The sequence below is a fragment of the Bos indicus genome, chromosome 2, assembly GCF_029378745.1.
Source record: "Bos indicus isolate NIAB-ARS_2022 breed Sahiwal x Tharparkar chromosome 2, NIAB-ARS_B.indTharparkar_mat_pri_1.0, whole genome shotgun sequence".
NCBI classification, from domain to species: Eukaryota; Metazoa; Chordata; class Mammalia; order Artiodactyla; family Bovidae; genus Bos; species Bos indicus.
Window position 1 is genome coordinate 62348973 of NC_091761.1, and position 24236 is coordinate 62373208.

Genomic DNA, 24236 nt, shown 5'->3' on the forward strand with positions numbered 1-24236 from the left:
AAGAAAGAAACTGCTCACCTGCTGGGACGCATTAACTTTTCACATTCTCAGGGAATGCTGTGAACACTGAAAGATGTGACTTACTAAAGAAACTCAAATAGTGGAAGAGAATTCATTTGTCTTCTGGAAAAGGAACAATTAACTCTCTTCTCATTAGCATATTTCATTAGTAGCATTTGCGGTAAATACAACACACCTCTCTTACAACATAGCTTATTACAAAAATCCTAGTATATCAAGGATTCACTTTGTTCCCTGAGACATAATTTCCTAGAGAAATAGCTTGATTTAATTCAATCAGTGCAAAGCAAGATTAGCCTTATATCCACAAGATCATTACACAACTCAGTTAAACAAATATTAACTTTACAACCACTGTGCAAAAAGCACTGACATTTGGAGAGTCCTTTGGCATTGTGTTATATTAGCTCCTCACATCAACTCTGTCTGGCTATCTGTCATCTGTGTTTTACAGTTGAGGAAACTGAGGTTGAAGGCAATCAGTGACCTGATACTAAAGTTCACCCAGCTGACATGCAGTAGAGCCAGGACTTGAATTGTCTCTCACTTACCATAACTTCTTGAGAAGGTAGTAAGTTATACTCTTGTTCTCGGGAAGCTTACAGGCATCAAAAAGGGTTCCACTCTACTGAGGACTGCAGTGCACAAGAAAACATCACTTATCCAGAATACTTACAGACAGAAGTATTAAAATACATTTAATTTTCAAGTCAGAGTGGAAACATTTCTAATACATATGGTATACTCCACCAACTACAATAGATATAATCACATCTTTGGTGATAAAGGACCTTTTCATTGCTTTAGAATCCCAAAATAGAGCAGTCCCGAATGTTAAAGAGTCAGAAGACTTAGGAAATGAATGAAGAAAAAGCTTTGGCTTTTGGGCCTGACTGGTCTCTAGTTTTAGGTCCATTTTCTAACCCACAGATTCAAATGCCCAAGACAAGATCACATGCATGCCCACTGTAAAAACTGGTCCATAAAGTGCCCCCAAATAACATTGTTATTTCTATAAATGAGCCATTTATTTTACTGTCAGATAAAATATTTTGCAGAACAGGTGTTTCTGGTTTCTCTTTTAAAAATATACAAAATAACATATAAATAGAGGCTTTGGTTTGGGTGGTTGAAAGTCTCTCTTGCAGACAGAGTCCTCTTCATTTAAAAAAAAAATTGAGGGGAAATTTGCAAACATAAAATTAGCCATTTTAAAGTGTATACTGTGATGACATCTAGTACATTCACATCTAGTACATTTCCACTCATGTTTTCTTGTGATGTACAACCATCATCTCTATCTTGGGCTAAGACATTTTTACACCCTCAAAGGAGACCTTGTACATATTAAGAAGTCACTCTCCATTCCTACCCACCCCCTGGCAACCACTATTCTGCTTTCTGTCTCTGTGGGTTTATCTATCCTAGATTCTTCAAAGAAATGGAATCATACAATACATGACCTCTGTGTCTGACTTCTTTCACTTAGCATGTTTTCAAGATCCATGTTGTAGCATATATTGGTATTTCATTTCTTTCTTTGGCTGAATATAATATCCCATTGTATGGGTATAAAACATTTTGTTTATTCATTCATTTGTTGATGGACATTTGTTTCTACCTTTTGGCTCTTGCAAATAATGCTACTACCAACATTTGTATACAAGTATTTGTTTGAATACTTGGTCTTAAGTCTTTTCGATATCTACCCAGGAATGGCACTGTTGGGATATGCTAATTCTATGGTTAACTTTTTGTAGACCTACAAAACTGTTTTCCACAGCAGCTAATGGAAGATAACCACTTTATCTTCCAACCATCAGTGTGCAATGTCTTCACATTCTTGTCAACATTTTCCATTTCAAAAAAAATATAGTCATCTTGGTGAGGATGAAGGTTATCTCGTTATGGTTTTGATTTGCCTTTCCCTGATAACCAGTAACGTTGAACATCTTTACCAGTGCTTGTTAGCCATTTATAGACTAATATCTTTTTTTGAAAAAAGTTTATTCAAATCCTTTGCTCAGTTTAATTGGGTTATGTGCCTTTTTATTATTGAATTATGAGATATTTGAATTATGAGATATATGAGATTATTATATATTTGAATACAAATCTCTTGTTGGGTGTATGACCTTCGTGTGAGTTTTTCATTAAAATTATTGTACTTTTTAGGTTCAGAATTTCTGTTTGTTTTCTTTTCATAATTTTTATATATTTATTGTTAGTCTCTGTTCAGACATTAGTCTCCTGGTTTCCTTTAGTTCTTGGTCTATGATTTTTCTTTATTTCTTGATCATATTTAAGGCTGTTGATTTAAAATCATTGTCTAGTAAGTCCAATGTTTCTCCAATGACAGTTTGTTAGTTTTTTTTTCCCCATAGGAATGGGCCACAATTTCTTTTTTCTTTGAATGCCTCTTAATTTTTTGCTGAAAACTAGACATTCTGAATATTGTGATATGGTAACTTTGGTAAGCAGATTCTTCCTTCTTCTCAGGGTTCATTGATATTTCTTTGTGTGCTTTGTATTGTTTATTTAGTGACTTTTCAAACTATTTTGGAAGACATTCTTTGTTATATATGCTCTCTGAAGTCTCTGTTACTTAAGCTTGTGTCAGCTCATGTTTGGATAAAGAGTTATTTAAATTCCCAGAACAAAAAGAGAATGAAAAAAAGACAAGGAAAAAACCTCTCCTGGTCTTTGCAGATTGGCTCTGTGATGGACCTTCCTTGAAAACTTGGCCAGGCCATTTACAACCTCATCTTGGCATTCACTTCCTACTGATGCTGCTCCTAAAGATCAGGGAGAGATTAAAGCATAGGGCCCTATCTTGTCTTTCCTGAGAATGTATCCTGCTCTGGGCATGTGCTTGGCTTTCTAGGTTCTTCCTTATTTTTATCTTGTTCCCTCTTCACTTTTGATGAAGTTGCCATAGAAGATCCAAGCCTTATTTTACATCATTACTTCAGAAAGAGGCATATCATCTTTCTTCTTTCTACCTTCAATCTAAGCCAGAGAGAGTACTAGAATATTCTTTAAATTCTGAAAATCTGGCCGGACCTTCTATTGCTGTAGTTTCTGCTAACCTATTACTGCATGTAACCATGAATATGACTTCAGAGAACTGGAAGCTGGGCCATAGGAGGATGAGATATAGATAAGATAAATTTCATTAGAGAAAGGGAGGAAAGCTCAAGACTAGTATTATTACATGTATCCAAACTGGTCTTCCACTTGTGCATGATGACATAAGGAACTTACCCTAGAATGTAAATCAATGCACCACTTCCTTTACTGAAAAAGTCTTGCCATTAAAAACAAAATCAGGACTTTCCTAATGGTCCAGTGGTTAAGAATCTGCCTTGTAATGCACGGGTTACTGGTTGTATCCCTGGTCCAGGAAGATCCCACATGCTGCAGGGAAGCTAATCCCATGTACCACAACTGCTGAGCCTGTGCTCTAGAACACAAGAGCCACAGCTGCTGAGCCTGAATGCTGCAACCACAGAAGCCCACTTGCCCTAGAGCCTGTGCTCTGCACTGAGAAGCCACTGCAATGAGAAGATCATGCATCACAACTAGAGAGCAGCCCTTGCTCACCACAACTAGAGAAAGCCCATGTGTAGCAACAAAGCCCCAGTGCAGTTAAAAATAAATAATGATTAATTAAAAATATATAAAATAAAATAAAAAAAACCCCAAAAGACAGTTAAACTAAACTGTGTCATTAGTAAATCAGTTTACATTCTGGCACAAATTCTTCCTCTTACCATAGACTGGTAACAAAATCTTTGTGGGCTGGAATTGATCTAAGAATCACAGTTTGAAACCCCATGAAATAGATGGTAAAGTGGATTTTAAAAAGCATACACCCACGAGGACAAAGAGAACAGGACAGAAGAAATAAGAAAATTTCAGAAACTGGAAAGCTGTTGGACAATAACTAACTTTAGAAGACCAAGAAAGAGAAATTCCTAGCTAGTATGATATAGGCCAAAAAGTAATCTGGCTTATATCACCAAATATCTGTAATAGACAGCACCAGGTACCTCTGGAAGTCAAGACAAAGACTGAACTAACAACAGGAAGATTCATTGCAAGCCTGTTGCAGAAGCAGTTAGACCCTAGACCACCTCCCTCACTGCTTAGTCCAGTGTCTGCTTTCCCCTCATTCTGACAAAAGATTGGTCAGTTAGCCTCAAAAGGGGGTGAAAGAGAGAGTCTCTAAGCTGGAAGATACCATGCACAGTTGAGAGCATGGAATGTTCTGAAAGCAAAAGTTTATTTATTAAAAATTGAGCATCCCAACCCTTATTCTCCACTCAGTTCTTAGAATAATGGCAACCAGGCCTTTACTGGTTTTAACCCATGTGGTGCTAGTGGTAAAGAATCTGCCTTTCATTGCAGGAGATGCAGAAGATGTAGGTTCAATCCTTAGATCAGGATTGCCTGGAGTAGGAAATGGCAACCCACTCCAGTATTCTTGCCTGGAAAATTCTATGGACAAAGGAGCCGTGTGGGCTACGGTCCATGGGGTCGCAAAGAGTCGGATACGACTGAGTGACTGAGGACTTTACCATTCAGATAAGAAATTGAAAGAACTTCTCTGGGAAAGGGATAAATCAAAAAGGAAAGACCAAATATCTAGAATTTCCAAAGGAAATGGCCCAGTTGGATTACTCTGTAGAGAAAATCCCACTTGACAGGTCCCATCCATATGCAGAGACTTCCAATCATCTTTTTAGTGACCACTCTTAAGTAAAAGTAGATAGCCGGGGATTATGGACATTTAAGGAAAGCATTTAATATGAAATACTGAGACTTAAAAGACAAAAAACTAATTGCAGGAAGGCTTGTGGGGAGAAGTATATTTCCCAAAATTATTAATATTTTTAGAGTTTTAAAAGGTATGGCACTCACTCAACAATAACAGGATATTTTAAAAAGGTTTACAGAACAAGAACAGTAACATCAAGATCTTGCAAATTAAATATTAAAAGCCAATTACATAGAAGGATTTATTAATAAAATTGAGGAAATCTCCCATAAAGTAAAACAAAAGCTCAAAAAGGGGAGATGTAAGACAGAAAAAAAAAAAGATTCAACTTTAGAATAGGAACTCCAGAAAGAAAAAATAGGGGCAGAGGTGGGGGAGAAGGAAGTCATTAAAGAAGTAAATTAAGAAAATTTGCAGAATAAAAGGACTCACCAAATGGCTAGCATAATGGGCAAAAACAGTCCATTACTAAGAAATTTCAGGACAAAAAGAAAATCTTTTAGTCTTTGAAACTGAGAGTGAAGGAGAGAGAAGTATGTTTTATATGAAGTTTCAGAGATTAGACTTGCATTTTATTATTCAATAACAACTCTAGAAGTCAAAATATAATGTGAAAATGTATTTAAAATTCATCAGGAAAACAGATTCCAAGCTAGAATTATATACTTAGCTAAACAATTAACTCTTTGTAAGGGAAGAATATGCTCAAAAATCCTTCAGGCTAGGCTTCAGCAAGTACCTGAATCAAGAACTTCCAGATGTACAAGCTGGGTTTAGAAAAGGCAGAGATCTAATTGCCGACATTCTCTGGATCATAGAGAAAGCAAGGGAATTCCATAAAAAAATCTATCGTTTCATTGACTATGCTAAAGCCTTTGACTATGTGAATCAGCAAACTGTGGAAAACTCTTAAAGAGGTGGGAATACTAGACCATCTTACGTGTTTCCTGAGAAACCTGTATGCAGATCAAGAAGCAAGTTAGAACCTTAAATGGAAAAACTGACTGGTTCAAAATTGAGAAATGAGTACAAGGCTGTATATTGTCACCTGTTTATTTAACTTATATGCAGAGCACATCACAAGCTGGAATCAAGATTGCTGGGAGAAATAACCTCAGATGTGCAGATGATACCATTCTAATGGCAGAAAGTGAAGAGTAACTATAAAAGCCTGTTGATGAAGGTGAAAGAGGAGAGTGAAAAAGCCAGCTTAGAACTCAATATTTAAAAAACTAAGACAGGGCATCCAGCCCCATCACTTCATGGCAAATGAAAGAAGAAAAGGTAGAAGCAGTGACAGATTTTCTCTTCCTGGGCTCAGAAATCACTGTGGGTGTTGACTGCAACCATGAAATTAGAAGATCATTGCTTCTTGGAAGGAAAGCTATGACAAACCTAGCCAGTTTATTAAAAAGCAAAGACATCACTTTGCCGACTAAAGTCTGTATAGTGAAGGCTATGGTCTTTCCAGTAGTCATGTACAGATATGAGAGTTGGACCATAAGGAAAACAGAGTGCCAAAGAATTGATTTTTTCGAGCTGTGGTGCTGGAGAAGACTCTGGAGAGTCCTTTGGACAGCAAGGAGATTAAACCAATCAACCCTAAATCCTCACTGGAAAGACTGATGCTGAAGCTGAAGCTTCAACACTTTGGCCACCTGGTGTAAAGAGCTGCCTCATTGGAAAAAAACCCTGATGCTGAGAAAGATTGAAGGCAGAGGGAGAAGAGGGTGACAGAGGATGAGATGGTTGGGTGGCATCACCAGTTCACTGGACACGAACTTGGGCAAACTCCAGGAGATAGTGAGGGACAGGGAGGCCTGGCGTGCTACAGTCCATGGGGTTGCAGTGTCAGATGTGGCTTGGCGACCGAACAACAGAGGAAGAATAAAGAAATATTGAGATAACCAAGGCTTCAAAAATTTTATCTCCCATACTGTCTTTCTTAGAAAGTTATTAGAAGATGTTCTCTGCCAAGATGAAGGACTAAAGCAAGAAATTGGAAAATTGTGGGTCTCGGGAAGCTGGGAACCCAGTGAGAGAGAGAGAGAGAGAGAACATGAGGCATGCAAAGGGGGGATCTCAAGATGACAGCTGAGCAGCAGGTCTAAATAGCAACCCAGTCCATATTTGAGCAAGTCAGAGACTCCTGAGATATTTTTCCAAGAAGAAAGAATTAATAGACTACTGTATCTAATGTGTTTAAGAGAAGAAAGTTACAAAATTGGTGGAGAGTTTGGGGTTAATTTAGTGTAAAAAGTAATGGACAAAAAAAAATTAAAAGGTGAAAGAATGAAAGACAGATATTCTTGGGCTGTAGTGGTCTCACTGAACCTCATAAGAAAGCCTGACTCCGAATTGCCCAGCCATGGAATTCCTGGATTCCTGACTCAGAGGAAATGAATGAGATAATAAATGTTCATTGTGGTTTTAAACCTGACCTAGTTGGTTGGTTGTGCGTACTCAGTTGTGTCTAACTCTTTGAGACCTCGTGGACTGTAGCCCACCAGGCTCCTCTGTCCATGGAATTTTCCAGCAAGAATACTGGAGTGGGTTGCCATTTCCTTCTCCCAGGCATCTTCCCTACCCAGGAATCAAACTGACATTTCCTGCATCGCCTGCGTTGGCAGGGGGATTCTTTATCACTGCACCCACAGGGAAGCCCCAAACCTAATCTAAGTTTTAGGTTAATGTAGTATGTAGCAATAGATAACTAATACAGATTTTGGTGCCTGAAGTAGGCCGTTGCCACAATGAAAACTTAAAAACAGGGGAGTGGTTTTGGAATGGATTGGTCGGAGGAAGTTGTAAGGATCTTGAGATAGTGAAAAGACTGGAGACTCTTGTTAAGACTGTTATTAAAAGCGTGATAACTTGTGAGAAAGTTACCAGCAAGGACTTTGGGAGAAAAAGGAAAATGTTATTGGAAACTAGAGGAAAGGAGATCCTTGCTACATTGTGGCCAAAAAAAAAAAAAAAAAAGCAATATTGTTACCAACAGTAATATGCAAAGTAGAAATTATATTTATCAACTGGGTGACATTGCAAAGGAAATTTCCAGACAGTGCTGGAAGTGCTGCATGCCTGCTTCTTGTTGCCTATAGTAAAATGCAAAGCAGACTGCCTTAAAGGAAGGAATGATTGCTCAGTCAGTAAAGAATCTGCCTGCAGTGCAGATCCCTGGTTGGGAAGATCCTCTGGAGAAGGAAATGGCAACCCGCTCCAGTATTCTTGCCTGGAAAATCCTATGGACAGTAGTCTGGAGGGCTACAGTCCATGGAGTCACAAGAGTCAGACATGACTTAGCAACTAAACCAACACCATTATAAATAAAGGAATTGTTGGGTTTGAAATTTCTCAGCCCCTCTGATGGCAAATGATACTAAAATTAGAGATAGCTTTCCAGCAAAGGTTAAGAGCAGGGTGCAATCTGAAAGATATAGTCTAAAAATGAACCCAAGATGTGACTATATGTTTGTTATGATTTCAAAAGATTTAAGACAGTGCCTCAAAGAACAACCTTCAGACAATAAGGGCTTCTAGGTAGCTTAAGAGTGTTGTCCCTCAGCAGCCTTTGCAGAATATGTAGAGAAAGCCTTTTCTCAGAAATTTGTGGGTAAGCCTTTTGCGCAATGGTATGAAGCTTAATGTTGGAAAAGGAAATGGCAACCCACTCCAGTATTCTTGCTGGGATATTTCCATGGACAGAGGAGCCTGGTGGGCTATAATCCATGGGGTTGCAAAGAATCAGACACGACTGAGTGACTAACACACACACACCTGAAGCCTAATAAGATTCATAAAAGACCTGCAAAGAGAATTGTATTTGCAGAAACACCACCAACTTGGATTTAAAGGAACAGCTAGAACTAAATGAAGCCTTTGGGCCTCAAAAGTTGTGGAGAGCATGAAGCAGTCTGTAGAAACTACTCAGCCACAAACATGGGCTACCTTTCATGGAAAAGGAGGGATGACTCAGAGAGTAGAACCAAGACTGGAGAATCATTCTATGCTCTGAGCTCTAATCAAAGAATTGTCAACATGTGCCTGATAGATTTCAGATTTGCTGGTGATGCGTAACTGCTCTAAATCTCCTGATTCCCCTTTTTGGAAAGGAGGGTCTGAAGCAACTACCCTTTGCCTGTCTCACCATTTTATAGTTTGAGTATGTGATTACCTCTGTAGTTCAGACTGAGAGAAACTCCACATGAGGAGCGCCATCCACAAGTTACTTTAAACACTGAGATCCTACACTTTAAGCTTATGCTATAAATGGATGAGACTTTGAGGTGGTTGTGGGAGGACTAAAGATATTTTGCATTTAGGAGGAATTACTTAGTTCGTAAATAATTTGTCACCAGAGTGTATAGTGTGGTCGTTTAAAAATATGTCTTCAAATTCTTTGATACTCCTCCCTTCAAAAGGTGGAGCTGAATTCCACTCCCTTTGAATGTGGGCCAGATTTAGTGACTTGCTTCTGAGGGTAGGTCATAAAAGGGCAGCTTCTGCCTGGTATACACTCCATCTCTCTCTTGCTCTCTTTTCCTGTCCCACACCCATTTCTCTCTCAGATCATTCATTCTTTAGGAAAGCCAGGTGCCATGTTGTGAGGATACTTAAGGAGAGTTAGAGGGACCCAGAGGGAGAGTTAGAGGGACCCAGATGAGGAGGAAGTGAGGCCTCTTGCCAAAGTCCAGCACCCATGTGCCAGTAATGTATAAAAGTCACCTGGAAAATAAATCCGTCGTCATCCCCATTTGAGCCTTCAGGTGACTGCAGCTCTGACTGACAACTTGCCTGCAACCTTGTGAGAAATTCTGAGACCAATCAGCTGTTCCTAAATGCCAGACACAGAGACCATATGAGATAATAAATGTTTATTGTTTTGATCCACTGAGTTGGGGCAATATCTTCTGCAGCAAAGAGCTTAGCACTGGATCTAGCCAAAATTATGATGCAATCATAAGGGGAGGATAACAGACCTCTCAAAATCTATCTACCTAAATATATAAAGTGAATTTTCTATGATCATGTTAAAGTGAAAGTGAAAGTTGCTCAGTCGTTATCTGACTCTTTGCTACCGCATGGACTATACGGACCATGGAGTTCACCAGGCCAGAATACTGGAGTGGGTAGCTGTTCCCTTCTCCAGGGGATCTTCCCAACCTGGAGTTTGAACCCAGGTCTTCCACATTGCTTGCAGATTTTTTACCAGCTGAGCCACAAGGGAAGCCCTGATCATGTTAAAACTGGGAAGCAATAAGTTTTTTCGTATTTTTCACAGTGATAGACCAGTAAAATATAACCAGTATTCTTTGCATCTGTCTTTAAAAATAAGTAGACAGAGAAAAAGCAAAGAATTTTAGAGATGGGAGGAAGCTAAGAGATTATGTAATTCAAGTCTTCTGTTTGGAGGGAACTTTAGAAGTAGTAGGGGTGCAATAAATGGTTTTGGTGTATATATGACATATATCTATTTATCCTTAAGGTATTATTTAGAATTTTGATTTATCAAAATTACACCTATACATAGTTAACTGAAAGTGAAAGTGTTAGTCACTCAGTCATGTCTGATTCTTTTCAACTCCCTGGACTGTAGCCCGCCAGGCTCCTCTGTCCATGGGATTTTCCAGACAAGAATACTGGAGTGGGTTGCCATTTCCTTCTCCAGGGGATCTTCCCGACCCAGGAATCGAAGCTGGGTCTCCTGCACTGCAGGCAGATTCTTTATTGTCTGAGCCACCAGAGAAGGTTTTTAAATTATGTTTAATACATAGTTAAACAATCAAATATTACTAATGTCTTTCTTATAAATACAGTCCTGGGTCCACTTTCCAAGCTCTTGTTGCTGAAAGCAGCCTCTTTTATCTTTTATCATGACTCTTCTGATAATCACCCTCACAGATCTAGATAATAAGATTATAATATTGTTTCTTGATTTATTAGCTTTAGAGAGTATTTACTGACTTCCCATTATGATCGTGGAGAATTTCTTACCCCAACTTCCCCCCTCCATTTTCCTAGTAGAATTACAATTTTCAATTAAGTTAATGCTTAATATTACACTAGAAATATAAATATTGTTCACTGTTGAGTCAAGTAGTGTGCAGTGATTATCTGTCTTTGTATGGATGTTTGTTTTCTTGGAGTTATTTCCTTTGTTTCATTTGCTATATTTTTTATATATGTACAGCTTGTTTGTTCCTAATGCATTAATAGATCTGTTGAATGCCTGGCTGATGATCATTGTTTCAAATTCAAACACGTCAAATCATCCATCCATTCTTTCCTTTTGTTTCATCTGCTATATTTTCTATATAGGTACAGCTTGTTTGTTCCTAATGCATAAATAGATCTGTTGAATGCCTGGCTGGTGATCATTGTTTCAAATTCAAACACATCAAATAATCCATCCATTTCATTTTATCTGTCCTGGACCTCCCTCCACAGCTCGATAGCTCTAACCTCCCTCCTCTAGCTCTAATTTGGACAGTTTCTGTCTAGACTGGCTGTCATGCTAGGACTTTCCTTAGCTGTTCTGGTTTGGGGATTGTTTTTGAAAGATTTTGCTAATGTGAATATAACTAAAATGAAGAAACATTAATATTTTAAAGAGAATCCTACATTATTAATATATACTGCTTCTGTGTCCTAGATTCACCAGCATGTGAAGTCACATAAAATGAGGTCACATTTGCTTTTGATGCCCACATTTCTGTGGCTCAAGTCTTCACAGTTTGAATGCACCTTTGCAATTTTGCAAAGTCCCCTCTGAGTTTTTCTGAGTCAATGAGAGGGATGTACTTACTAACTAGTCTATCCACTGGTTACCACAAGGCATTTTCCATGTTCTTCCTCTTCTGCTGTGACCTCCTGGGCAATGTATATTGCCCTGAATTCTGTTTAAAGGTGCTAATGATATTCCTCATAGGATGGTTGTTGTATTAATATTTGCCGAGGGTGTTTTTTCCTGAAGTTGCCATTGTCAGGAATACCAAGGATACTACGCTTGATGGGAGGTAGTGAGAATGACCCTTCCCCCAATTCCACATCAATTCCTAGTCCCTGTCCTCTGTTTCCTGAAGTTCAGAGCTCACAGTATCTTTCAGTTTCTCCATTTTGTAGTTGCCTACTTATACACCTGCCCATAGCCCCTTTTTCCAAACCAGTAATAATCAGAAGTCACAACTAGCTAAGTTTCCATTTCAGCAGGGGCAACGCAAAAGCCAGAAGGCTCAGAAACAGAGCTCAGTCACATAATTTATTCCCAAACCAGAATGTTCAACATTTTTATTCTAGTGAGCTTCTCAAGCCAGAGAAACAGTCAGCTTTAAAGTGAGATATAGTCTCCATTCTGGAGATAGAACACTACTTGCAACTTTCAAATAGTGGACCTCTTTCTCTGCTAAACAAGATTGTAAATGCCTCGGAATCTACTCTCAATCCAAGTACCACATTGCCAGCCTTCAAATATGTAGATGCTATCAACAAGAGAGCTGCTAGCAGACCACAACAGAGGAAGGACTTTCTCTTGTGAGATGTAAAGCACTACCGTGCTGATCTTTTTGGCCAAATGAGAGAAATTGTTTTCAAAATAAAGGCCAGAGAAACATTTCAAATAGTGCCTAAGACCCTTCAGCATCTTCCCTTGCCTCCCTGACCAGTGCTATCCCCTCCCTTTAATGTTCCAGTTTCCTTCATTTAGTGGATGAGGACAGTTAGAGTCCTCTGCATGAATGCTAAGTCGCTTCAGTCATGTCTGACTCTGTGCGACCCCATGGACGTAGCCTGCCAGATCCCTCTCTCCATGGGCTTCTCCAGTAAGAATATTGGTGTGGGTTGCCATGCCCTCCTTCAGGGGATCTTCCCAACCCAGAGACAGAACCCACATCTCTTATGTTTCCTGAATTAGCGTGAGGATTCTTTGCCACCAGCACCACCTGACAGAGTCACACTTAACCTAATTCATAAGACGTGCAGCCAGGATTTTAATTCAGGTGTATTTGACTTCAAAACTGGTGGCTTTTTCCTGCTTACCTCATCATGATGAGTCACTTCCTTAGGATCACTACACAGGTGACCGTAGGAAGAGGAACTTATCTGGGAGCTACCAGCCATGTGGGTTATCTGGGATTTCCCTGGCATACATCCATGATGGTTTCCTGGTGACACATGGTCTGTGTTGAAGGAGATTCTGGATAGGATACCCCGTGTGAGCAAACTTAATTCCATACTTTAATGTCCCTCTTTTTTCTTCTAATGCCTCTTCCCCCATACCTCTTTTATGGAGAGACACCAGGCAACTGTTTGCTGATCCTGCACTCTACTCCCCATAAGTTATCTGAATAGCAGTTCTGGCTTACCTTTCCTATGACATCTGTTAACAGTTTGAGGGCCAGAGGATCATGAACCAAGGAGTCTGTATAAAAGGAACCAAGGTATTTCTTTGGGTTGGTTGGATTGTCCTGTGCACACAGATCAGGACGCATGCTGAATCCATGGGAGATTCTTCCAACTGTGAAGGGGAAGGAACCACCTGCAAGTAAAACGCATTCCTGAGAGGCTAGTGTTACTTGAAAAGGATTCTTTTCAATCCTCATGTTGTATGCAAGGAGAAGTTCCTATAGCCCAGCTAATAAACTACATTTACAGAGGACCTACAGGGTTCCAAATGCTGAGAGATGACCCAGAATAAAGGAGCCAGAATATAGAATGAAGTTAACTCATTTAGAAATTCAGATTTAAGGAATGCATCCTAGGGAGAGAAGCCAAGTGTGTAAAGATATGTGGTCAAGATTTTTAAAATGAAGTGTCTTTATGATAGAAAAATACAGAGGCAACCTATCAGTTGGGAAATATTTAAATAATGATGGCATATCCATAAAACATATTGCTATACATACAACCATCAAAAATGATGATGGTCTGTACTCACTGACATTGAAAGATGTCTCTATATGCTGATGAGAAGGAAAAGCAGATTAGAGAACAGTATGTACAGCTGGATATTGTGTATGTAACCAAGAGTTCCAAACTCATTTACCTATAGAGACAGGAAAGCAGGAAATGTAAAGGAATGAAACAAGCCTATTTCTAAACAATAGTGAATGGTAAAGACTACTGCAAACTGGAGAGCTTATGGTCTGACAGACAAAGCAAAATCAAGTAAACTGTGCCAGCCAAACTAAATTTGTCTGCCAAAGTGGAATTTGGTCCTTGAAATGATATATTTTATAACTAAAACAGTGACTAGAAGGACCAAATTGTATCCCTCCAAAATTGTGTCCCTGATCCCCAGTGTGACTGTATCTGTAGGTAAGGCCTTTACTGAGATAATTAATGTTAAATGAGGTCATAAGCTTGGACTGGTCCTCATAAGAAGAGGAAGACACACCTAACCTCTCTCTCTTCCTGTGAACACACACAGAAAAGGACAGGTGAGGACATAGGAAGGCAGCCTTCTGTAATCCAGGAAGAGTCTCACCAAAAACCAACCTTGCTGGCACCTTGATCCTGGAAATCCACACCTCTGAGAAGACACATTTCTGTGGTTTAAGCTGCCCAGACTGTGGTCGTATTTTGTTCTGGCAGCCCAAGCTGACCAATACAGATAGGGGCTTACCTCCATGTGCAAAGCACACTTTCAGTTTAGGAAACTTCTCAAACACTCCACCCATGATCATGGAACAGATGGCTGCAGTGGTCTCAGCTGGCATTCCTGGAAGAGGAAACAGTCATGATGTATAGGGATTGTCACCACAAGCAAGAGGTTCAGTGATGCTAATGGCAGGGGAATAGCACCTTACTGTAATTGTCAGTGCTGAGAAACACAGTTTCCCTGTGCCCCAGCATGGCTTGGTTTTATGCAGGCCATGACTTTGGCAAGCAGAAACCTTGGGACACCCCCATTTGCCACTTGCAAGTGAAGTCATCTAATGGCTAGAACAGTCAAGGAGCGAGAGGACCTGGCTTTTGTCCTGATTCTCCCAGCTTCCATTTTGGATTCAGTGGGTCAAGTAGAGTACAGTGAGTCTAGGCTGAACCCTTCTTCTTTCACTTTTTTGCTTCTTGGCCTTTGAAACTGATATAATGCCCTTGAGTCTGGGGGTCTTCACCTGTGAAATGGGGACAGTACTGCCCATCTTGCAAGGCTATGCAAGGCCTTGCAAAGATGATATTGGGGAAGTTCTTGGCCAGAATTTCACATTACAGGTGCTCAACAAATATGAATTGCCTCCCTGTGTTTCAGTTTTCCTCATCTGTAAAATGGGAATTATAATGGTTAGTTCTTGCCAGTTAGTGAGTGCTCAGAAAGTATCAACTAATATTAATATTCCTGCCAAATTTTTGCTGCCCCCTTAGAGCTGAGGTTGAAAGTAACTGGATTAAAATGAATGATTTCAAGTGCTTTGTGCTTCTAGAAGAGGTGGCTGGCTGGTCCACACCTGATGCTTTCACGTCCATGGAGTCAATCTGGGCAATATTTCCAGATGACTGTTTTTCAGTCTGTGATTAAGAACTCTCTGTGGTAGAGAAGTAAATGGCAACCCATTCCAGTGTTCTTGCTTGGAAAATCCCATGGCCAGAGGAGCCTGGTAGGCTACAGTCTATGGGGTCATTAGTAAAGAGCATGTTTCATGTTTAAAAAAAAAAAAGAAAGAAGAACTCTCTGGGGCTCTGTGACTGAGCCCTGGGCCTTCTGGAGAAGCTGACTCTCTGGCTGCCGAATGGGGCTTTACTGATTGCTCATCCTGCCTTAGGCCTGTCACTGTTCCATAGACAGAGAGGCCTCTGGCTCCCTCAATCCTTAGCCTCTGGAGAATTCTGGAAGCATGATGTATTCATCTCTATCTGGGAGTGGTTTGTGGGCAGAGTTTCCCTCCAGTGGGGGGATGAGTAGCCTCACACGTGGACAGTAACCCCACGTACATTGTCCATATAGGAGCCAAAGTGGAATATTTATAATGTGAATTGGATCATGACACCCCCCCCCCCCCACCCGCTGGGAATTCTCCAGTCTGTTAAAGACTGCCTTTACATCCAGAATAAAATACTGAAAGTAGTCTGCTTGTTTATGATCTATGGACTTGTTTGTCACCTCTGGCTGCAGAAGGGCAGAGGTTTTGCCCATGCTTGGTATATCCTTAGTGCCAGGTACAGGGCCTGACCTGCTGGAAAGGATCGATATATATTTGTGTTGCAAAATAAGTTATGAGATGATCCTCTGTGTAAATGCTCTCTCCTTTGTTTTTCCTGTGGGAAGTTTCAATACAGATATGTTTGTGGGACTTGTCAAAATGTGTTGTGTGAATTGCGAAGAGATTTTCTTTGAAGCTGCAGAGCACTGGGGCTTCTTAGGTTATCTCTTCTAACTGCTGCTCAAGAATTTGGTGGGGGATTGGGAGGAAGCTGCCTTACTAAATTCGTTGGTCTCCAAAAGCAATAACAGGGGCATAAAATGTCAGGGCAGAAAGAGAATCCAGACCAAGTCTTATTCTGAGTCTGGTAGGCCTAGTAGAGATCTCGCCTCCTTTTCCTAGTAGAAGTCTCTCCTCTTATCCTCAGGTGGAAGCATGAGTGAACAGTGCAGGTGGGGAAGAGCATGTGCAGGGAACTTGAAGGCCTGGTCCTTCGATGGGGGAAGTTGACCTTCTACTCACAGTTCCAGGGTTCTCATTTGTAAAGGCTGATGCTATCACTGGCTTCTAAAAAATCTATTAGATAGGCATGGCTGCTTTTTTTCAGAGACTTTTTGGGAGTCCATGTAATGAGGTACTTTGGAGTCAGACAGATTTGCTTTTTTGCTTTTTAACTATGTGACTTGCACAGCTTACCTAACCACTTCGAGACTCAGTTTCATCATCTTTAAAATAGATATTTTAGGGAATTCTCTGGCGGTTCAGTGGTTAGGATCCTGAGTTACCACTACAAGGAGCATGAATTTGATCCCTGGTTGGGGAACTAAGATCCCTCAAGCTATGTGGCATGGCAAAAAATAAAAGGCTATTATAATGTTAACCTCATAAAGTTTTGTGTGAATAAGATTAAAATTAAATGAAGTAACCTAACTAAATCACTCTGCTATGCACTTGGAACATTATAAATCAACTGTACTTCAACTTTTAAAAATTAAATAAGATAATACATACAGCAATAAGAACTCAATAACTCACAATCCTGTCAATTATTCATATTTTCTCTCTTTGTCATAATAGCATCCATAGATAATTGGAAAACACCAAGGGCTTGACTCTCTTTTTCAGATCACAAGCTGACACGAACCTATGAGCCAAGGGAACCAGTATTTGGCCATCCGTCCATCCATCTGCATGTCCCAGGGGTGCACAAATAGGGAACAGTTCAGCCTTTCAGCCTCCTTCAAAGAAGCAATCAGAGGGTGAGGGGGTTATTGGGATGAGCCAGCAAATATAGGGCACTATTTTAGGGTATTGCTTTTCTCTGGGTCTATATTGATCTGAATAAATAAACTATTTTTGAAGTTTTTTTCTGATCTATATAACAGAATCATTGAAAAACTAACTAAAAAAGAACACTTAGAATTAATAAGGATGTTGGTTAGAATCAAAAATAGCATTGGCAAAATGCTCAAGGATTGATCTCACACCTCAAGTGCCAAGGAGATTTCACCTGGCGGTTCCTATTTGGTCCACTCTTTCAGAAGGATTGTTCAGATTGTATCATTGGAGTCATAGTTGGAGCATTCCCTCCTCTGCCCCTCCTGGAAACCCAATGATGTGGAAAGTGAGGAATTGATGGGCTGGGAGCCAGGGGCTTATGACTGATCTGGAGCAAGTTGGCCTGACCTATATCATCTGGCCTCTCGGAGTCTGACATTAGGTGGGAATTTCTGGGATCTACAGGCACTCAGAAAGCCTCAGGACCACAGCTGAGCTGCTGTGAGCAAGAAGACTTGAGAAAGGAAGAGCTCTCAGTGCTGCAGCGAAGCAGGTACTGAAAAGAATGTCATGAGCACAACGGCTCCAGGACCTTTTGGGAACTGGAAATACCATCTGGAGGGCATGACCTTTACTTAACACAATGTTTAATTAGAAAAAGTCCTCTCAACAGGTTTTTAATATTAGTGGCTTGCCATGGTTCAAAACAAATTTCCTTGGAGCATTTCTTTTCCAAATATATTAAAGTGCTGGGATGATTCATCCTACGTCTACATATAAACAGTTGGGCCAACCAGGCTGATGCAATGTGACTTGTGTGCATAAACATTTTCAAAATGGAGAAATAGTCCTGGGACAACAGGTGATTCTGGAAGTGGCAGGCAAAGTGTGGATTGAAGAAAGGACTTCTAATTCAACAGGTTCCAGGGAGTGGAAGAGATATAAATATTTTGAAGGGAGAGGAGCTAGTTGGTTTCTACCAGTGGATGCAGGCTGGGGAATATCAACTTCTTGGGATGGTGTGTGCTTGATAAAGGCACATGATCATGGTATCTTGGTGGGATTTCACTCTTCAGGAGGATAAAACTTCATTCTGTGTAATTGTGATGGTTCATTTCTGTTCAGTTAAAATTAGCACATACTTTTGATCACCTTTGGCATATGAGACATTGTAGAGAAAATAAAAATAAGTCACTTACACCTTCAAAATCATGATAACTCTAAATTTATTGAGCACTTACTGTGTGCCAAAAGGATCACAATAAACTGGAAAATTCTGAAAGAGATGGGAATATCAGACCACCTGACCTTCCTCTTGAGAAACCTGTATGCAGGTCAGGAAGCAACAGTTAGAACTGGACATAGAACAACAGACTGGTTCCAAATAGGAAAAGGAGTACGTCAAGGCTGTATACTGTCACCCTGCTTATTTAACTTCTATGCAGAGTACATTATGAGAAACACTGGGCTGGAGGAAGCACAAGCTGGAATCAAGATTGCCGGGAGAAATATCAATAACCTCAGATATGCAGATGACACCACCCTATGGCAGAAAGTGAAGAAGAACTAAAGAGCCTCTTGATGAAAGTGAAAGAGGAGAGTGAAAAAGTTGGCTTAAAGCTCAATACTCATTAAACGAAGATCATGGCATCTGGTCCCATCACTTCATGGCAAATAGATGGGGAAACAGTGGAAACAGTGGCTGACTTTATTTTTCTGGGCTCCAAAATCACTTCAGATGGTGATTGCAGCCATGAAATTAAGACGCTTACTCCTTGGAAGGAAAGTTATGACCAACCTAGACAGCATATTAAAAAGCAGAGACATTACTTTGTCAACAAATGTCTGTCTAGTCAAGGCTATAATTTTTCCAGTGGTCATGTATGGATGTGAGAGTTGGACAGTAAAGAAAGCTGAGTACCAAAGAATTGATGCTTTCAAACTGCGGTGTTGGGGAAGACTCGAGAGTCCCTTGGACTGCAAGGAGATCCAAGCAGTCCATCCTAAAGGAGATCAGTCCTGGGTGTTCATTGGAAGGACTGATTTTGAAGCTGAAACTCCAATACTTTGGCCACCTGATGAGAAGAGCTGACTCATTTGAAAAGACCCTGATGCTGGGAAAGATTGAGGGTAGGAGGAGAAGGTGACAACAGAGAATGAGATGGTTGGATGGCATCACCAACTCGATGGACATGAGTTTGGGTAAACTCCGGGAGTTGGTGATGGACAGGGAGGCCTGGCGTGCTGCGGTTCATGGGGTCGCAAAGAGTCAGACATGACTGAGTGACTGAATTGGCTGACTGAATGTGTGCCAAAACTGTTATATATATATATATGTATATATATATGTATATATATATATATGTATATTATATATATAATATTATATATGGGTTTCCAGGTGGCGCTAGTGGTAAAGAACCCTCTTGCCAAGGTAGGAGTCGTAAGAGACGTGGGTTTGATCTCTGGATTGGGAATATCCCCTGGAGAAGGGAATGGCTGTCCACTCCAGCATTCTTGCCTGGAGAATCCCATGGACAAAGGAGCCTGGTGGGCTATAGATGATAGGGTTGCATAGAGTTGGACATGACTGACTTGACTTAGCATGCATGCATATATGTATGTATCATATATATTGCAATTTCACAATTGTTAACTAGTTTAATCCTTTAGGAGATGAGTACTTTTTATTATTCCCATTTTACAGAGAGGGAAACTAAGGCAGATAGAGCTAAGTAAGTTACTGAGGTCTTCTGGCTAATAAATGGTAGGCAGTTTTCCACTGCCACTCTGCTTCATACAACAAAGTCATTTTTATACCTGAAAACTGATGTGAGCATGTTTTTGGGTTCCTTCACTGAGAACAGAGGTCTAGGAGATTAGGGGGACAATCAGGTGCTCTGGAGCTTTGGCTGACCTCGCAATGACAAAGCCAGTTTGGCTCACAGAAACTCCTCTCGTTTGTTTCAGCAAGTTAGTGGTGAGGCTGGCAAGTCTTGCTAACCAAACAAATGTGCTGTCAACCCCAGGACATCACAAGTCAAATGGGGCCAGGATGCTTTCTTGAATCCCCACAGAGACTGGCAGACCCCAAAACAGCCTAGTTAGAATGATTAATTGAACTGATCACATAAATGAAAATATCTATTTGGACCCCAACTGGCTGTTGTTGCTTTCTGAGCACCTTAGTAATTCATAAAGCTAAGTCCAATGAATAATAAAATGACTTATAGCTGAAGGCTTGCTCATACTGTGCTGAAACAATTTTATACACAAGTAAATAAATCTTCTTTTCAGAGTTCATTAAAGTTTCTAGAAAACTTTTGCTGGATCAGTTCAGCCACTGCAGCCAATAATCTTCTGGGAGTTCAATATTTAGAGGAGCATTAAATCTTTCAGGTAATTAGGAGGCAGTTTAACAGGCAGTCCCCCAACTGGTGGGCAGTGTCCACAGGCACAGACATGGAAAACATCCTTCATGTAGTCAGAGCTCAATAAATAATAAATGAAATAAATGATCAGTGATTATAGTACCTGATGGGTCCACCAACATCTACTTAATTCATTACTGAAGATTTTGTGTTTACAATGAAAATAACCAAAAATGATACTATTATAATTCTAGGACAGAAGAAATTTTTTAAAAATGCAATTGAATAAAGAATTATGCATCTTGAATTCTGGAATTAAGGAAAGCAGATTTAGGTACAGAAAGAACCTCCCAAAGTAGAGAGGACCATGGGATTGTGGACTCTTCTGCTGGATATTTCAGAAATGGCTGGCACTGCATTTGTGAAGATATATTTTATTATGCAGTGTTTCAAATATAGAAAGTTATAAACAATAGTACAATGAACAGCTATACGTTTACTATCTAATATCATCAAATATTAACATTGTGATGGTATATTTTTGTTGCATATTTTTATTATACTACATTTAAAAATAAATGGTTTAAAAAGTATCTTAATTGCGAGTCGGTTAAATAAAACAAGACATATTGCAATACTATGCAGTTACTTTAAGTCACTCATTGAGAGAATTTTCACTTAGGTTAGAAATTCTCAATTAGAATATAAAATCACATGTATAATAGAATTCCAATTCCATTAAAATATAAAATATGCAGATGTATGCACATAAAAAGATAAATGTACTGTTAACCATGGTTAATCATCTTTAGGTGGCAGAATTATGGGTTATTTTTGTTTTCCTATTTAAAATATAGTTGATTCACAATATTGTGTTAGTTTCAAATGTACAGCATAGTGATTTGTTTTTGTTTTTGCAGATTATATTCCATTATGGGTTATTACAAGGTATTGGGTTTAATTCCCTGTGATGTACAGTAAATCCTTGTTGCTTTTTTTAGTTTATGTATAGTTATTTTTCTCCTTATGCTTTTCTATATTTTCCACAATTGGATTACTTCATAGTTTTGAAAAATGATAAGAATTTTTTTCCAAAGCAAAAGTAAATACTTTGGGGCCTGTCATTAACCTGATCCTTTTGCACAGTAGCTGTGATGTGGGTAATAATTTGGCTTCCAAATGAAACCTCTTTATTTAAATTAAAAAAAATTTTTATTTTATATTGGAGCACAGTTGATTAACTATGTTGTATTTCAAGTGTATAGCAAAGTGATTTGTTTACACATAAACATGTGTCTATTCTTTTTCAAATTCTTTCCCCATTTAGGTTATTACAGAATATTGAGCAGAGTTCCCTGTGCTTTATAGTAGGTCCTTGTTGGTTATCTATTTTATTCCAAATTAAACTTTAAAAGGAGAGCAAGAGAGCTCAAAAGAAGAGAGATTTCACTGAGTTAAGGCTGCCCTGGGAAGCATTTTCACTTGTCCCTTTTTTAGTAGGATGGCCCTTCCTGTGGGGGAGCTCTTTCCACAGTCCCCCTGCATCCAGCTTGTCATCAGGCATTTCTCCAACCCAGGGACACCCAGCACAGTGCCTGCTCCATGTTGGCTGAGTGGGCACCTCATACTCACCGCGTACACTGGGAAGAGTTCCCGTGCGTTCAGGTCCCACTCGTTGATGTGGGAGCCGATCTGAACCCCGGGAAAGCCCAACTTCCTCACACAGCGCTCCATCTCCTTAACCGCCAGCTCAGGGGCCTGCATGGGCAACGTCCCCAGACCCACAAACCTCCTGGGGTGGCTCGCAATGGTGGCAGCTAGGTCGTTGTTCAGAAGTTGGCACAGGTCTAAAGTGTCCTGAGGTTTGGCCTGGCGGAGACAGGCAAGGGAAAGCACATGGTTCAAAACCTACTTTAGATATTTACTCTGCTCAGCACCTCCTCTAGGTTCAATCATTTGTCCCTCCCAGTGGCTTTACACCTCATAAACCTGAAGCACAGTTTGAGATAGGCACTTGGCCACAGAAGACCCAGAAGCCAGTCATTACCAAGGTAAAGAAAACTGCTAGGATATTGCTGATTAATTAGAAAACTGATGTAATCAGGGCCTGGAATCCTACACTAGACATAGAATGAGGGCAGACCATCTACCAACCCAAATAGGAGCCTGCAAGGCTCCCCCCACCCACACCAGGAACTGAGCCGGATATCCGGGCACCTCCTTGTCACACCTCCTTGGGGATGTCAGGCTGCTCATGAACCTCTCCTGTCCCTGTCTTTCTCCTTGTCCTTCCTGTTGGCGGTGACACTCAAAGAGTTACCTTAATAGCAAGATGCTGATGCAGACAACGTTTGCTTTCTGTTCTCCTAACTCTCCCTCCTTCCTTTCTGTCTTTCTTTTCAACATCATCCCACCCCACTGCTAAGAATCTGGTACTCTCCAGCAATGCCAGTTGTCCAGTTAGAATAGCACCCAATCAGGTAAATTCAGGTATCTTGAGGTCTTAGGGTATTTTTATTTTAAGCGGTGAATTTTAGCATAGGAACAGATAAGTATTGAATCACTGATACTGGAATTATGAGCATAGGTGGCGGAGGTGAGAATAGGTTGGAATTTCCAAAGCTCCTTAAATCACCACATGCTTGAATATTTATTTGGTTGAGTGGGTACTTAGTGTACCTCCAACTACTTACAAAAGTGTCCTTTTGCAGGCTTGCCATCATGCCTGAAACTTTCAGCACTCAAGATTTAATCACTTGGGGAAAGACATCCAACTCAAGGAATCCTGTTTCGAATTGTGTGTATTTCCATGGGAGAGGCAACATATTAGGCCATCATCATCACTCCCGTCACCTCAAAATCTTTATCACTTTAGAATAAACTGGCTTGTCAGTTACTGAGCCTCGCTTGGCAGGAATGAGTCAATAGGTCGTTCTGATGGAGATTAAGATTGAGTCTAGAATTGTGCTGTCTAGTGGAAATCCAGTTCAAGTTACATAGTAACATGCAGCTATTGGCTACCATACTGGACTATGGAGTTCTAGAGCAAGGACATAACTAGGAAGACAGGCCTGGGAGAGAACAGTGCAAATGTGAGGGGCCTTGCTGATCTCTAAAGGAGAGTTGAGTGGGCAATGTCAAGACGAGGCATCTGTCTACTTGCTAGGGAACTGGATGTGAGCCTTTGCTCACCAAGGAGATGGATTGAGATTTCACACTCACCCAGTAGCTAAACATGACAGGAACCGTGGAAAGGGCTTGCACAGTCACTCCTAGACACAGAACCAAAGGCAAAACCAGTGAGAAGAATGACCCAGGCACCTCTGCATCTCCCAGGGCCTTGGAGCCTAGCAAGTCCCCGTCCCACCTTCCTTCTGCTCTCCCCTCCCTCACTGTGTCTTCCCTGTCTCCTTCTCTCAGGGTTCTCTGCCCTAGGCTTCCCTCATCCCTCAGCCTCAGTTCTAAGAGGAGGAGGAAAGGCTGGACAAAAATGAGATCATTGAAGAAAAACGAAAATGCCCATTTTTCAAAGCTTATTTCAACAACTGTGAAGTTGTATTTAAGCAAGGCATTTCCCCATCAGTTTTTTTAAGGTGTTTCATCTTAGGTCATGCATGACAGAGCATATTTCTCAGTCACCTTCCTGGC

General features: G+C 40.3%; 1 protein-coding gene across 3 annotated transcripts in view; it reads right to left on the bottom strand.

Moving 5' to 3' along the window:
* ACMSD (aminocarboxymuconate semialdehyde decarboxylase) overlaps window positions 1-24236 on the bottom strand; it is a 61741-nt gene that overhangs the window by 15854 nt on the left and 21651 nt on the right. For 2 of the 3 annotated variants that reach the window (XM_070799883.1, XM_070799874.1), the window contains 5 exons: window positions 23811-23860; window positions 22221-22457; window positions 17084-17177; window positions 14424-14519; window positions 13165-13337 (listed from right to left, as the gene is read on the bottom strand). In XM_070799883.1, the coding sequence (XP_070655984.1) occupies window positions 13165-13337; window positions 14424-14519; window positions 17084-17177; window positions 22221-22457; window positions 23811-23860 (650 nt within the window). Of the gene's footprint in view, window positions 1-572; window positions 657-13164; window positions 13338-14423; window positions 14520-17083; window positions 17178-22220; window positions 22458-23810; window positions 23861-24236 lie in introns of all 3 variants that reach the window. The other variant, XR_011569626.1, reaches the window with a different exon arrangement.